Source organism: Phyllobates terribilis, unplaced genomic scaffold (genome assembly GCF_046119375.1).
Source record: "Phyllobates terribilis strain yellow unplaced genomic scaffold, ASM4611937v1 Scaffold_4__5_contigs__length_816908805, whole genome shotgun sequence".
Lineage (NCBI taxonomy): Eukaryota > Metazoa > Chordata > Amphibia > Anura > Dendrobatidae > Phyllobates > Phyllobates terribilis.
Window position 1 is genome coordinate 490,189,627 of NW_027362764.1, and position 17,651 is coordinate 490,207,277.

General features: G+C 41.4%; 1 protein-coding gene across 2 annotated transcripts in view; it reads left to right on the forward strand.

Moving 5' to 3' along the window:
* LOC141265554 (N-acetyllactosaminide beta-1,6-N-acetylglucosaminyl-transferase-like) overlaps positions 1–17,651 on the forward strand; it is a 108,882-nt gene that overhangs the window by 73,385 nt on the left and 17,846 nt on the right. For both annotated transcript variants that reach the window (XM_073678760.1, XM_073678761.1), the window contains one exon: positions 9,679–9,768. In XM_073678760.1, the coding sequence (XP_073534861.1) occupies positions 9,679–9,768 (90 nt within the window). The remainder of the gene's footprint in view (positions 1–9,678; positions 9,769–17,651) is intronic.

The window sequence follows — 17,651 nt, forward strand, 5'->3', positions numbered from 1 at the left end:
GCAAATGTAGATGTCTCCTGCAGCCTATGTAACAACAAAGATAACTCTGAGTACACATAATGTAGTAGATGTCACCTGCAGTCCTATGTAACACCACAAATAATACAGTGAGAACTCTCTCAATACAGATATAGTAGTAGATGTTGGCAAGTTTGACTTTTAGTTGGAAGCCACAAGAAGACACTTAGAAAGTGTCTATCTAAGAAACCTGTGAGGCAGTGACTGGGATCGTATACGAGGGACGTTATATATCCCCCAGAATGTGTACAGAGACCTATTAAATCCATTGGAGTGCATTGCAGTCACAAGCTCAGCTGCGGCTGCAATGCAGGAAAGAAGGTGAGCATTGACCTGGTCAGGCTATCTGGCTAAGGCAGATTAAGTAAAATCCGACAGGGCCTTCATTTCTTGGGGGAGGCTACAAGAAGGCAGTGGGGCGGCCTCCTCCCTCCAACCCGGGTTTTCCAGTGGCTCTTGCCACAGGTCCTTTAAAAACCCTGCATTAAGGATTAGTGTTGTTCAGTGTTGGGACCTGCTAAGAACATAGCAGGAAAGCTCGGCGGATCTATGAGTAGCTGAACCCACGCCTGGGAAGGCTCTATACCCGTCAGGCTCTGAGTGGCCCGGTGCGGCCGTTGCCCACGGCAACCGTTGTTATGGACTTATGTTAACCCGGCTGCGAACCGGAGGACTTTCTGTTTTACCTGTGAGTGCTGAATAAAAGCTGTTGATGTTGGACTTGCTTGGGTCACTGCCTCAGTTACTGCACGGTGTGAACACCGCCACCTTACAAACCCTATTTCTGAGGTCTGCTAGCCTCCAGTTGGCTATTGGATGTGTGAAATAACACCTGACATTTTTGAAAAACCATTTCCCAAAAGTGCAGATTCTCTCAGGGCACCAGGATTAACAGCAATGCCTAAAAAGTGTATTTTGGGTCTTGAAGAAGCACATTATCTGGGGTATGTAATTGGAAAAAGTGTGATAAACCTCAGCTCAATAAAGTAAGAATCTATTTAAAATTGCCATTAGTCCTTAGACTAAGGTCCTTAAACTAGCTTAGAGGTTTTTTTAAGAATTGTGTGTTACTGCAACCAAATTGTGCTCTTTTTATAACCTTACCAAGGGAAATAAATCAGTTATGGTCAAGTGGAAAGCAAAGGCTGAGGGTGCATTTAAAAAAATTGAAGCATATTCTCTGTGACCAACCACTCATTCTTACACCTGATATTAGGAAACCGTTTGTGGTCCAGACTGATGCATCTGATGTGGGATTGGGCGCAGTCATTTTACAGGAAGTTGGGGGAGAAGAACACCCTTTGACATATCTGAGCAGGAAGCTTCTAACCACTGAAAAAATCCATAGTATTGTCGAAGATGAATGTTTTGCAATCCTTTTAGCTCTGGAGGCACAAGACGGTTTCTCACATTACAAAATTACAAAATTTTCAGCTGAGAATAAGTCAGTCACACCACAAGGAAATGGAGACCGTCTGTCTATCCAGTACATACTTTTTGATGGATAAAAATGACTGTCCCAACAGATTCTAAGGGTGAAAGTATGTGAGACAGTGACAGGATAAGTGGTTGGAGATAGCTATAATTTCCCAAGGTTCCTCTCAAATGCGTACTATGCTCTAGGAATTAAACATCCCATGTCAGCAAAATTAGGTGAGGTATAGTTTGCTAAGGGTATTTGATAAGTTCTATTTTAAGGTCTGGAATTTATGGGATGATAGGCTGGTTTGGTAGCAGAGTCTGTCATTATGTTCCTGGCCTCCATGAAAGCTAACCATACACAGTAATTCAACTTGGGCACTGCTCGTCATGAAGGCATGGAAAGAAATGTAAACTGGAAAAGATTTATTTAAAAACAAATGAAAACAACGCGTTTCGGTGAAGGAATTGTACCTTCTTCAGGTTCAATAAAAAACATAATCATTTATATTGAATAGAAGATGACGAAGCTTGTGAAAAAAACTTTTCATTGGACAATACGAAGACATGGGCATTACTAATTCTGATGATGCCAATTAATTACGCATCTTCTATTCAATCTAAATGATCGTGGGGTTTTTTTGAACGTGAAGAAGGTGCAAATTCTGTACCGAAATGCAAAACACGTTGTTTTGTAATTTTTTTAGTGAATTTTATCCAGAGTATATTTGTTTTATATTTGCCTTTCATGACCAACACCCCAGGTAGTTTGACCATATGTCGTTTTCATCGTGAATCCTCACCTCTCGTTTAGACACCAAGAGATTCAAAGAGGGATACGGCCGCACGGAGCAGCAGCTCACACCTTCTGGGAGATGTTCCAAATCCCAGCCACTCTATCCATACAGTTGTGGATATTCAGTAATATAGAAGACATATTATTGAAATATATGACAAAGTTACACAAACATTTGGATTTCCTTTCTTACAGTTAATAATAATAACAATTTTATTTCTATATCGCCAACATATTCCGCAGCACTTTACAATTAAGCAGTGACTTGTACAGACTAAAAAACAATACAAAGTAACACATATTTCAACAGTTACAGGTGGAGTGAGGGCCCTGCTCGCAAGCTTATAATCTATAAGAAAATAGGGGGACACAATAGGTAGAACGTGCTGTTATGTACAGTCCAGCCATTATTATATTAAATAGGGGTTTTCATATAAAGCTACATGATCCTGTCATCAGCCAGGATCTGTCTAAGTGCAGTTACCGTGTGCTTTTGGGTACATGGAGGATGTGGAGATGAACAGGATAGAGCAAATTATCATTAACATTTAGGAGGGAACAGGGGAGAGTTAGGTTGGTGAGTTGAGGTGATAGGCTTGTCTAAAGAGATGTGTTTTTAAAGCACTCTTAAAAACATGGGAGCTAGATATAAGTTGCATTGTTGGGGTAGTGCATTCCAGAAAACTGACGCTGCACAAGAGAAGTCTTGGAGACAGAGGTGCGAGGTTCAGATTATGCAGGATGTTAGTCTTAGATCAGTTGCAGAACAGAGGAAATGGGAATGGTGATAGACAGAAATGAGGGAGGGGATATAGGGTGGTGCAGAACTATGGAGAGCTTTGTGGGTTAGAGAGATGAGTTTGTATTGTATTCTGTAGTGAATGGGCAACCAGTGCAATGATTGGCACAAGGTGGAGACATTGGTGAAGTGGCTGGACAGAAATACGATCCTGGCTTCTGCACTCAGGATAGATTGGAGTGGAGAAAGTTTGGTTACAGATCTGGATTCCTTTTGTGCACTGTGTACAATGACGTAAAGAGGTTGTCCACTACCGTGACACTACTGGTATTGCCATGAATGCTTAAGGATAATGCCCCCAAATAACCCCATATAGTTTTTCTACCATGTTTCGCATTGTTTTATGCCTCTCTGCCTCCCTTCCTGTGCCCTGGCACCAGTACTGTTCTCATAGCGATCACTTCCTCTTCAGAATCCTCTGTATCCTTCTTACTCCATTTCCCAGTAAGCACATACTTGTAACTCCCCCCTCCCTCTCCTAATGTCACTCACAGCATCAGCAGGATCATCTGTACAGGACACTGCTGGGAATAGAAGTATTGCACAAAGCACCAGAACACCAACCATGGCAATACATTTATCCCCTACTACCCCTCATTGACATGGATGTTGGGATGGATGGATCAATGAATGGATGGGGAGAGACCTTAATATATTCATGTTATAAAGAAGATACATCACGGTATATACACTGTACATTACACAGGGTATACAGCAGTATGCGTACATACAGATGCAAGGAAGAGCTGTCAGCATTCACAGAAACTGAGTGAGCTCTGCTGGATGCAGCCCCGCTCACCTACACAGAAGCAAGAGACTCTCATCCAGAGATCATGTGACTAGAAGAGCCGCTCAGGTTATAGCAGGACTTACATAGGACTTGGCAAAGCAAGGTATTTAGTGAAATGCTTATCTATGGGACTTAGTTCACATGAAAGGGACATGTAAACTAGTGGCCAATCCCTTTAATAGGCGACTTTATAGAAAAATCACAAAATAATGTAGAAATATAACAAGACTCAATAGAAGCTAATAGGAACTGTTCTTTCAATGCTGGCATTGATGTAAGGCTGCGTGCCCACGATGCGTTTTTCATGCGTTTCCGCTGTGGAATTTCTGCAGCGGAAACGCATCAAAAACGCATGGTAATCCGCACCACATGGTCCCCAATGGCATTCCGCAATGTCAATGCACATGCTGCGGATCTTTCCGCAGCGTTTCTGCAGCGCTCATAAATCCACAGCATGTTCATTAATTTTGCGGAAGCGCAGCGGAAGCGCCGCCATTGACTTGCATTGAGACGCATATAATCCGTGTCTGTACATTTGTACACGCGGATTATATGCAATTCAATGTGCAGATGGTACCCAGTTCTGGAGGAGAGGAGACTCTCATCCAGACCTGGGTACCATTGTACCTGTGAAAAAAGGAATAAAATAACAAATAAAGTTTATATTCACCTTTCCGACGGCTCTCTCTGCTTGCCGGCAGCGCTGAAGGACCTGCGGTGACGTCACAGTCATGTGACCGCAGGCCCTTCACCGCTGTGTCTCGCGATATGCCGGCAGCCGGGAACCAGACAGGAACGAGCGCTGCAGCACACGCCGGGGCATCGGGGGTGAGTATAGCTTTATTTTAAGCATTGTTTTACGGTTCACACTGTATAAATCCATGCCGTTTGCATGGATTTATATAGTGTGACCTAGTAGTCAAGCACTTTCCAAGTGATGCTATCGCCTGGAAAGCGCTTGTCAATCTGCATGCGGAAACGCATGTGAATCCGCATGTGAATCCGCATGTATTCTGCAGGAAAAAGGCATGTACAATCTGCATGCGTTTTTTTCTGCCAGGGAGATGCAGAAATGCTGCAGAAATTTTCTGCTTCATTTCTGCATCGTGGGCACATAGCCTAACTCAATAAGTGAGAGGCGAAGGGGTTGACACGCTAAATTGCATAAAAAGAAATAATAACATCTAATATAATACCGAAATAAAGAGAGAAAGCTCTCCATAATGACATATACGTCTTTCAATTCACTACAATGCAAATATCAGTTGCATCCATGGAAGGTGAAGTAGATATCAAGTGACCTACTTTCTCTATATATACAATTACATTGACAACTCTGAGAAACTCGTAGGACCTAAAAGTAACCTAATATGATTGATTTTACTGTTTAAAGTTCACCGGTCACCAGATTTAACAATACTTAATGTTTAGGTTATAAAATAGATCTCTTAGAACTGATGAGTCAAAATCCACATCAGAAAGGTTCTATGATCTTTATTTCAGGATGATCATTTTATGAGTCTAGCAATAAAATGGAGCATCTACATAGCTCAAGTGTAGTCAATCTCCCCCTATCCAGCTTGACTGATAGCTGCAGCTTGTACTGAGGAGTGAGAGATCTCAGCAGAAGAAGGAGCACAATCAAGCAAATCTTAAAGGATTACGCACCCATTCTGACATGGAATTTAGTAAATACAGTATCCTTATCAGGTCTAAGAGATTTATTTAATATTGTATGCAGTTTGTATTGCAATATCTGGTGACCGATCCACTTTAAACCACTTTTGGGGAAATACATATCATACCATTCTCATGGCCATTAGTTTTAGTCTCACTTCTTGATCAAGCACTTTACTGTCTTACTGTTTTATATCCTCAATGCAACAAACTCGGAGCAAATAACATTTGTATAACTCTTCAAGTCACCGCCTTATTCCATTTATACAATGTTGCATTCCTTTTATAATGTTTAAATGACAAACAATATAGAAAGTCCAATGGAAATCTATGAAATCTTCCATTATAGTGAATGCCAGAAGATTAGAAGCCAAACTAGATAACATAAAACAGTAATGTATGTAGTACTATACGTAGTAATGTACGTAGAAAGATGTGATCCTGGCAAAATTACTGTGTAAAAATAAATAAATACCTACAACCCTAATTGCATAAAAGTTTTGATGCTGTGTAAAATGTGAAGAAAAGAAGAAGGCAATGATTTCTAAATCTCTACAGTCAGGGACGGAGTAAGAGTCTCCAGAGCCCCGGGCAGTTTATAGTGTGTGGGCCCCCAGCATCCTATGTATCATATGACATTGCACATGATGTTTTTGGGAGGTCACGTAATGAACACACAGGTGCTCTGCTGCACATGCAAGAAGATAAAAACAGTGTCAACTTTCTCCCTTATGTACAGTACATACATAACAATACAGAGTGTAAGAAGAGATGGCTTGACATAATCAGAGGCGATGCTATGAAATAAGCAATAGCGCTATACATTGCAAGAAGGAATGCTATGGTATAAGGGACTGTGCTGTACATAACAAGAGAAGATCCTGTATACTAAGGGAGGGCACTATACCTATAGGGAGTTTCTTTTACAAACAAGAGTATTACTCCCATCATCTATCTGCAAGTAAAGCTGAATTTATACTGAAAGATAAGCGTTCTTAAGATTCATCTCTCAGTGTAAACAGGCTGTCGATCGCCCAATGAATAAGCAAAATGCTAGCTCATCAGTGCACATCATTTACTGCGGTCTGTCTGTCTAAACAGGTTATTAAATGACCAGTAATGGTCTGCGGATCAACCATCGTTTAGTACCTCTGGTTGTCCATGTATTGGACTCTTGTATGGTGTACAGAACAAATATTTGCATCCAGTAACTTACTGCTGACGTCTCTTCTAATTAGAGCCATGTTCTTTGTTTCTTCTCCATCTTGTCAAATCTTCATGTTGACGTCCTAAAGTCGTGATGTGGTCACTGCTGATATTGCCGCACTGATCACCGCACCCCGAAAATAAAAAGGTCACATAATGGACAGATTTATTTACTGAATAAAAATTCCCCGCACTGTGCTGCTGAATATAGACATGTACCCCACCATTAATGTACAAGTAGCCATTGTGTAACCCACTATTCACAATATAAACTGATAAGCCGGCACTGTACCCATCTTTAACTATAATTAGTCTCTTTTCCTCCTACCCAATAAAAATCTAAATTAATAAGCCTATATGCTCATTCCCCCTATTCATTTCCAGTCACTCTCCTGTGTCCTCATCCTACTCCCCCCAACTGCATATACAGTCATGGCCAAAAGTATTGAGAATGAGACAAATAGTAATTTTTCCAAGGTTTACTGCTTCATTTTTTGTAATGGCAATTTGCATATACTCCTGAATGTCAAAGAGTGATCAGCTTAACAGCAATTACTGTACTTGCAAAGTCAATATTTGCCCAGAAAATGAACTTTAACCCCCAAAACACATTTCAACATCATTGCAGTCCTGCCTTAAAAGGAGCAGCTAACATCGTTTTAGTGATTGATCCATTAACACAGGTGTGGGTGTTGATGAGGACAGGGCTGGCGATCAATCAGTCATGATTAAGTAAGAATGACATCACAGGACACTTTAAAAGGAGGCTGGTTCTTGGTATCATTGTTTCTCTTCAGTTAACCATGGTTATCTCTAAAGAAACACGTGCAGCCATCATTGCACTGCACAAAAATGGCCTAACAGGGAAGAGTATCGCAGCTACAAAGATTGCACCTCAGTCAACAATCTATCGCATCATCAAGAACTTCAAGGAGAGAGCTTCCATTGTTGTCAAAAAGGCTCCAGGGCGCCCAAGAAAGACCAGCAAGCGCCAGGACCGTATCTTAAAACTGTTTCAGCTGCGGGATCGGACTACCAGCAGTGCCGAGCTTGCTCAGGAATGGCAGCAGGCTGGTGTGAGTGCTTCTGCACGCACTGTGAGGCGGAGACTCTTTGAGCAAGGGCTGGTTTCAAGGAGGGCAGCAAAGAAGCCACTTCTCTCCAGAAAAAACATCAGGGACCGACTGATATTCTGCAAAAGGTACAGGGAGTGGACTGCTGATGACTGGGGCAAAGTCATTTTCTCTGATGAATCCCCTTTTCGATTGTTTGGGACATCTGGAAAACAGCTTATTCGGAGAAGACGAGGCGAGCGCTACCACCAGTCTAGTCTCATGCCAACTGTAAAGCATCCTGAAACCATTCATGTGTGGGGTTGCTTCTCAGCCAAGGGAATCGGCTCACTCACAGTCTTGCCTAAAAACACAGCCATGAATAAAGAATGGTACCAGAATGTCCTCCAAGAGCAACTTCTCCCAACCGTCCAAGAGCAGTTTGGCGCCCAACAATGCCTTTTCCAGCATGATGGAGCACCTTGCCATAAAGCAAAGGTGATAACTAAATGGCTCATGGAACAAAACATAGAGATTTTGGGTCCATGGCCTGGAAACTCCCCAGATCTTAATCCCATTGAGAACTTGTGGTCAATCATCAAGAGACGGGTGGACAAAAAAAAACAACAAATTCTGGCAAAATGCAAGCATTGATTATGCAAGAATGGACTGCTATCAGTCAGGATTTGGTCCAAAAGTTGATTGAGAGCATGCCAGGGAGAATTACAGAGGTCTTGAAGAAGAAGGGGCAACACTGCAAATATTGACTTGCTGCATTAACTCATTCTAACTGTCAATATAACCTATTGGTACTCATAATATGATTGCAATTATATTTCTGTATGTGATATAAACATCAGACAAACACTAATAAAAACCAGAGGCCAGCAGATCATGTGAAAATATAATTTTGGTGTCATTCTCAAAACTTTTGGCCATGACTGTACACAAATAAATCCTTTACTGATGCAAAGACATGACAAAACGTTTGCATTTAGGGACTTGCAGGTGATGTATTTTCTTACTGGAGTCTTTTATCTTTTCTTCTCCATCCAGTTCAGACCACTATGACAACTTCTCCTAGTCAACTTATCTCTACAGTTTTTTGATCAGGTGTGTTTTGCTATTCATGATTGCAGCATACCCTCACTACTTATAGCTACTGTTCATCATGAAGCTTAATATAATTGCATTACACACTGTGCCCCTAAAAATAACAATGTAACACACACTGCCGCTTGAAAATATTACCACCATAGACTGTGCCCCTAGAAAATAATGCCAAGCAAGCCCAGCCTGGTCTCTTCTTGGAAGGCACCTGCAGAATGACACAGGTGGCATGATAATATCATTATCTTCACATAGAAGGTGCTCAGTGTTGGGAAAGAGACCTGAGGAAGACTGTTTTATACGTTAGAGCTGTCACCATACCCATTTCTATCTGTTCCTAAAGATGCAGATACAATTCAATTCCTGAAAAAATTAGGTCGACAAACTTCTCCCTATTTTCGCAAGCTTTTTTTTTTTTTTTAAATTCTTAAGAACCATCTGAACTTCACCATTTTTGATAATTAGACCTTAATTTGGGATATACAGTATATCAGACATATCAGTATAACAACATGAGATATTCCAGCATGTTAAAAAGCATCAAGTCCCAACATGTTTTGGTTTTAAACTAGAAACTACATGTAACAAAAGTAAAGCTATACCTAAAGAATAAGAAAGGACTACAAAGTTATACTGGAACTGATACATTTATGTGTGTGAACATGGTCATCTTAACCTGTATTTGATATTTGTGTAAATACTGAATAATGCATTGTGACATTTGACCTTCTATAATTTATTAATTATACATGTGAATTACTTTGTAAATCTTCTTTAAAATAATGATCTAATTCAATGTTTTGAACCACAGATGTACCGGGATCAATGCCAGACGGCCAATGGGAAGGTGATCTCAGAGCAATTAAGTGGAGAGACATGACAAGCCACGGAGGCTGCCATGGTAATATAATTAACATTATTATTATGACAATATCTAATGTATTAAAGTGGACAGGAATGTATTAGCATTATTGAGTAAAATGCTGAAAATATTAAAAATGCCAGAACCTGTCAGCACATTTTAACATATGGGAGTAAAAAAAGATACTCTTTCCTTAGAGGTCCGATGTGTTGCATTTGGACTGCTTCTTCCCTCTGCACTTCCAGCCTGAATGATGTAGAGGTTCTAGATTTCTCAAGACTGCCGCATCAGATCTCTACAAATAAGAGATCCAGGTGTAAATTGTGCTGACAGGTTCCCTTTAAAGAGTAAAATCTTTAGACACTAATATTAAAGAATTGTTTCACAGTGGATCTTTATTTGTAAAGTGGACAAATTAACAGATCAACCAAGTTTATAGCAGCTCATCTTCCAGGCAGAGAAGTGCAATGGGAGCAGTATTGTATAATGTTGTATTACAGTTATATGAAAAAGTTTGGGCACCCCTATTAATCTTAAGCTTAATGTTTTATAAAAATTGGTGTTTTTGCAACAGCTATTTCAGTTTGATATATGTAATAACTGTTGGACACAGTAATGTTTCTGCCTTGAAATGAGGTTTATTGTACTAACAGAAAATGTGCAATCTGCATTCAAACAAAATTTGACCGGTGCATAAGTATGGGCACCTCACCAGAAAAGTGACATTAATATTTAGTAGATCCTCCTTTTGCAAAAATAACAGCCTCTAGTCGCTTCCTGTAGCTTTTAATGAGTTCCTGGATCCTGGATGAAGGTATTTTTGACCATTCCTCTTTACAAAACAATTCCAGTTCAGTTAAGTTTGATGGTCGCCGAGCATGGACAGCCCTCTTCAAATGATCCCACAGATGTTCAATGATATTCAGGTCTGGGGACTGGGGTGGCCATTCCAGAACATTGTAATTGTTCCTCTGCATGAATGCCTGAGTACATTTGGAGCGGTGTTTTGGATCATTGTCTTGCTGAAAGATCCATCCCCTGCGTAACTTCAACTTTGTCACTGATTCTTGAACATTACTGTCAAGAATCTGCTGATACTGAGTGGAATCCATGCGTCCCTCAACTTTAACAAGATTCCCGGTGCCGGCATTGGCCACACAGCCCCAAAGCATGATGGAACCTCCACCAAATTTTACTGTGGGTAGCAAGTGTTTTTCTTGGAATGCTGTGTTTTTTTGCCGCCATGCATAACACCTTTTTGTATGACCAAACAACTCAATCTTGGTTTCATCAGTCCACAGGACCTTCTTCCAAAAAGAAATTGGCTTCTCCAAATGTGCTTTTGCATACCTCAGCCAACTCTGTTTGTGGCGTGCTTGCAGAAACGGCTTCTTTCGCATCACTCTCCCATACAGCTTCTCCTTGTGCAAAGTGCGTTGTATAGTTGACCGATGCACAGTGACACCATCTGCAGCAAGTTGATGCTGCAGCTCTCTGGAGGTGGTCTGAGGATTGTCCTTGACTGATCTCACCATTCTTCTTCTCTGCCTTTCTGATGTTTTTCTTGGCCTAACACTTCTGGCCTTTACAAGAACTGTCCCTGTGTTCTTCCATTTCCTTACTATGTTCCTCACAGTGGAAACTGACAGGTTAAATCTCTGAGACAGCTTTTTGTATCCTTCCCCTGAACAACTATGTTGAATAATCTTTGTATTCAGATCATTTGACAGTTGTTTTGAGGAGCCCATGATGCCACTCTTCAGAGGAGATTCAAACAGGAGAACAACTTGCAAGTGGCCACTTTAAGTAGCACTTCTCATGATTGCATACACCTGGCTATGAAGTTCAAAGCTCAATGAGGTTACAAAACCAAAAAAAGTGCTTTAGTAAGTCAGTAAAAAGTAGGTAGGAGTATTTAAAACAAGAAAATGATAAGGGTGCCCATACTTATGCACCTGTCAAATTTTGTTTGAATGCAGATTGCACATTTTCTGTTAGTACAATAAACCTCATTTCAAGGCAGAAACATTACTGTGTCCAACAGTTATTACATATATCAAACTGAAATAGCTGTTGCAAAACCACCAATTTTTATAAAACATATAACTGTATAATGTAGTGCAATGCTTAAGATGGATCCCCAGGAACACAATATTGATATAAGCACTGCAGCTTTTTTTGTTTCCCTAGTATTTTGGACTTACCCAAATAAGTGTTCCACTACCAGAGGAGTTCCCCAGGCCACCTATTGAAAGCTCATGCAAATTTGTTTAAAGATGTACAATATATGGGGGGCTGATAGGAACAGAAAAAACTGACGGCACTTCCAATACAAGAAATAGGTGTGAACAGGTGCTTACTAGGAGCCGCTACCTCCATAAAATATTAACAAACAAAGCAGCACACTGCAACGTTAAGTATGCGAACATGAAATATATGAAATATGGATAGCATTACTGCTCTAGAAAATAGAAATCTTAGCGCATAAATTGGCCAATTCATGTGTACCTGGTAGCCATGTTAAGGCGTCTCTCAAAATGCCAGGACCCTACCATGCTCATGCAAATTTGTTTAAGGATGTACAGTATATGGGGGGCTGATAGGAATACTATGTGGACAAAACTATTGGGACATGTAAACATTACACCTACAGAAGCATTTATGACATCCCATACTAAATCCAGGGGCATTAAAATGAAGTTGGTTCCCCATTGCAGCTCTAATAGCCTCTATGCTCTGGGAAGACTTGGGAGTGAGAATTTTATCCCATTCATCCAGAAGAGCATTTGGGAGATCAGACAATGATGTAGATGAGAGGTCCTAGGTCACAATATTCATTCTAGTTCATCCCAAAAGTATCCAATGGGTTTAAGGCCAGAGCTTCATGGAGGCAGTCACATTCATGGCTCCCAACTGTGCTGGATCCAGAGGGACAGTCCCGCATTTGGGTCTCTGTCCCACTGTCCTGGGCGGTGAGCCACATGTCCTGCCCTGCCCTCACCAGAGTAGCGCTGTGTGGCATGAGCAGTGAGCTGTGCTCACACTGCTGCGCTGAGTGTCCCCTGAGAAGACAGAAGCGGCTTATCACCGCTGTCTTCTCTCCTGCAGGCACATAGAGCTCAGTGAGCGCCATGTGCTGAATAGAAGGCACAGCCAGCACTCACATGATCGCTGGGTCTCTGCCTGACATGGAGCTGCTGGGTCCTAGCACACCCAGATCAGTCCTGCCAGTGCCGCACTACATAGCATAAAAAACAAGGTTAAACCACACTACATAGCACAGTGCACCTACCTATCTCTATCACACAGCCAATCATTTATGGTGTATTGGTGCTGTACACACATGCTCAGCGGGCTAAATAATGTGTTATGATTTTGTGGCACAGAGTTAAACATCTCAAAATGGCTGCTGATGGAGGAACATCGGCTTTCCTCCAGGTAAAAAAACACTGCACATGGGTAAGCTTTTTAGATTGGTGGAGGCTGGCGGACAGATCTGGTGGCATGCTAATCCATCAGCACTAACCAGGAAAGGAGGAGAACCTGGTATACTTAAATTGTAAATTAGTACCATAAAATTATGTACCCAATATATTTATTAAAATAAAGCTGAGGTGGACAACCCTCTTAAAGGGAATTTGTCAGAAGTTTTTTTTTTATGGAATCTTAGAGCAGCCTGATGTAGGGGCAGAGACCCTGATTCCAGTAATATATCACTTACTGGGCTGCTTGGTGTAGTTTTGATAGAATCCCTGTTTTCTCTGCAGTTCATGTAAGCAGTGCTCAGAATGCTGAGCTGTGTATTACCCCGCCCACACCACTGATTGACAGCTTCCTGTGTACACTGTGCATGGTGAGCAAGCTGCCAATCAGAAGTGGGGATGCGCTTATTCAGATTAGGTGGACTGCCTGGCATGGGATTCATAGTCCTCTAGTGATAATCTCCTGCTGATAAAAACTGTATTGAAACTACAGCAAGCTGTTGAGCAAGTGACACATTGCTGGAATCAGGATTTCTGTCCCTACATTATACTGCTCTCAGATTAAATAGCATAAACCTGCTGACAGATTCTGTTTAACAAAGGCTACATCTGTACACTTATTGAGATGGCTAGACATTATGAAGGAAACAGTTTTCCAAATGTATATACTTCATACATTAGAATATAGGGACAGAGTTAGAATAAAAGATTGTGGACCATCACACCATGTGGGGAGTGCTGTGAGGACCATCATACTGTATGTGGAAGCTGTGTGGACATCATACTGTATGTGGGAGCTGTGTGGACATCATACTGTATGTGGGGACATCATACTGTATGTGGGGCACCGTGTGGACATCATACTGTATGTGGGGTCTGTGTGGACATCATACTGTATGTGGGGCGCTGTATGGACATCAAACTGCATTTGGTGCGCCGTGTGGACATCACACTGTATGTGGGGGCTGTATGGACATCATACTGTATGTGGGGTGCTGTGTGGACATCATACTATATGTGGGGTTGTGGAGACATCATACTGCATTTGGGGCGCCGTGTGGACATCATACTGTATGTGGGAGCTGTGTGGACATCATACTGTATGTGGGGACATCATACTGTATGTGGGGCACCGTGCGGACATCATACTGTATGTGGGGTCTGTGTGGACATCATACTGTATGTGGGGCGCTGTATGGACATCAAACTGCATTTGGTGCGCTTTGTGGACATCACACTGTATGTGGGGGCTGTATGGACATCATACTGTATGTGGGGTGCTGTGTGGACATCATACTATATGTGGGGGCTGTGTGGACATCATACTGTATGTGGGGCGCTGTGTAGATATCATACTGTATATGGGAGCTGTGTGGACATCATATTTTATGCGGGAGCTGTGTGGACATCATACTGCATTTGGGGCACCGTGTGGACATCACACTGTATGTGGGGGCTATGTGGATATCATACTGTATGTGGGGGCTATGTGGACATCATACTGTATGTGGGGCGCTGTGTGGACATCATACTGTATGTGGAAGCTGTGTGGACATCATACTGTATGCGGGAGCTGTGGAGACATCATACTGCATTTGGGGCGCCGTGTGGACATCACACTGTATGTGGGAGCTGTGTGGACATCATACTGTATGTGGGAGCTGTGTGGACATCATACTGTATGTGGGGACATCATACTGTATGTGGGGCACCGTGTGGACATCATACTGTATGTGGGAGCTGTGTGGACATCATACTGCATTTGGGGCACCGTGTGGACATCACACTGTATGTGGGGGCTATGTGGACATCATACTGTATGTGGGGCGCTGTGTGGACATCATACTGTATGTGGAAGCTGTGTGGACATCATACTGTATGCGAGAGCTGTGGAGACATCATACTGTATTTGGGGCGCCGTGTGGACATCACACTGTATGTGGGAGCTGTGTGGACATCATACTGTATGTGGGGTGCTGTGTGGACCATCGTACCGTGTGTGGGGTGCTATGAGGACCATCATACCGTATGTGTAGCGCTGTGAGGACCATCATACCGTATGTGGGGTACTGTGAGGACCATCATACCGTATGTGGGGTACTGTGAGGACCATCATACCGTATGTGGGGTACTGTGAGCACCATCATACTGTATGTGGACATCAAACTGTATGTGGGGGCTGTGTGGATATCATACTGTGTGTGGGGAACTGTTGACCAAGGTATAAGGGTTGAATAACAGAAGCATATGATTTATAAACTTAATAAAAAAAAGCAGTAAATGATATGGTGTTGATTAGCTGCTACAGGTAAGAATACATGTTATAATAAGTCCTATCCTAACATTTATTAACAGTAGCACGAGTCAGCATACTAAATTCTGCTCAATATTAAGTGATCCAATAATATTAATATAAAATAATAATTATAATGAATATCTTATTATTAATAAAGAGCAGAATTATTTTCAGCCTATTGGTTCGGCCCTACACAACAGTCACGATCTCTCATATGGCCCTTCGGGAAAATTAGTTGCCCACCCCTGGTTTGGTTCATAATCAGAGCAAGGTGAATATATTATTTTGATTTGGGTCACTAGCAGCAGGGAATACAAACAGATGATCAATACAGAAATACACTTCATATGACTGGGAGAAAAAATATATATCTTTGAGTGGGATGCGTGTATCTCCAGATATCCACCAGGTTGTGATTGGCTACAAAAGTAGCAAAGAATAGACTTTGCCGGGGAGAACTGCGCAGAGTGGAGTGAGATAAGGCAGATTTGTCTAGTGTTTCATCAAAGTGTAGCTTAGAATCTCCTCCCAAAATCAGGGTGTCCCTGTTATTGGAATAATAAGATATGATACAAACTCCTGAATCAAGTATGGTGCCTGATACCAATAAGTAATTGCCTTGTTCGTCCATGGTTTGTTTTAGTGTAAAGGGGTTGTCCACTCCTAGGACAACCCTAGGTTTCTTTGCATTTGGATTGCTGTCATCTGTTTTCATTTGCACCTTATTCTTCTTTTAATGCTTGCCTTTTTATTTTTATTTTATTTTATATGTGTTTGTCTGTTACGTTTTATTCCTTCTGTTTTCCAGTGTGGGCGACGTTTGGGGTTTCTTTCCTGATTCCTCATTTGCGACTTGTTAAAAAGTCAAAACCAAAGAAATGAGCTGGAACATATGTTGGTATAAGTGCAATGTGCAGGTACACATTCAAACTGTTCACACCTAAAAGACAAAAGCCAAGATAAAAACAAAATGAGCAAATACCTTGTAGCAAGTAAGCTAATATATAGTCATATTACATGTAAATAGCCTAGGGAATCCAGCTGACAATGTTTTGATTAAAAAAAAAAACGTAAAAGTGATCCAACTGCGACAAGGTTTACCCAATCGGGAAGGTCTTATCTCTAGTATTAAACTTCACTATGTGTCAGGAGACCTCAATGTGGATGAGCCAGACCCGACTGTTCAGACACCTGCCTGTGGAAACCTATAAAGACCCAATACCCAGCCCAAAAAGCCGTAAACTTTTTCGCAAATGTACTCCAGTTCCCCTCTGGAGTGATTTTATGTGCACCAGAGAATTTTTGCGCTATCTTTGGGAAATTTTGCGAAATGTGTGCACTTAAAATTAGCAGCAAAGTTAAAGACAAAAATTAAAGCTGATTTTTGACTGCACAAAATTCCTAAACTACTTGCACAATTTTGAAGAAAAAAAATTGCAACAAATACCGCAAGACAAAAAAAAATGTAACTTAAAATAAATGCAAATGATGAATCGGGGCCTATGTGTAAGAATGAAGTTAGTTATATGAAGGAGCCATTATGCAAAATAGCAACCTGATGGGAAAGGAGAAAGTTAGTTAGTCTTTGTTAGTCTTGGATGTGCCATATTTGGTCCCCAAACCTAGAGTAACTATTCCCTTATTAACTCGTAAGGCATTTGAGCTGTCATATATATCTTACATCAAAAGAATATAGAATGATTGCATTTATACCTGTAAATAACGGATCAAACTCCAAACTCTTGTGATTTAAAGCTTATCTTGTAAGAAAATAATTATACAAGATTTAAAGAGGTTGCCCAGTCTACTGCTAAAAGTCTGCAGTAGTCTATGTGACTGCAGACTTCTTACAGCTAGTGCACCGCATGTTGACAGGATTCTGCGGCCGATCATGTAACCTCAAGTACGTGATCAGTATACTTCCGGCCACATTCAGACTAGACGTGCTCGGCCTCATTCAAGTCACTTGTAATGTATGAGGTCACGTACCTCTAGTCGGCATGTGATCACATGTATGCAAATCTCATACTTGCGGTCACATGATGCCCACTCTTGCTGGTGACATCGGCTGACAGGGTGTGGTGCGTGTGCCGTAAGGATTCAAAAGTGATTCATAGAATGGCTGCAGACGTTTAGTTGTCCGG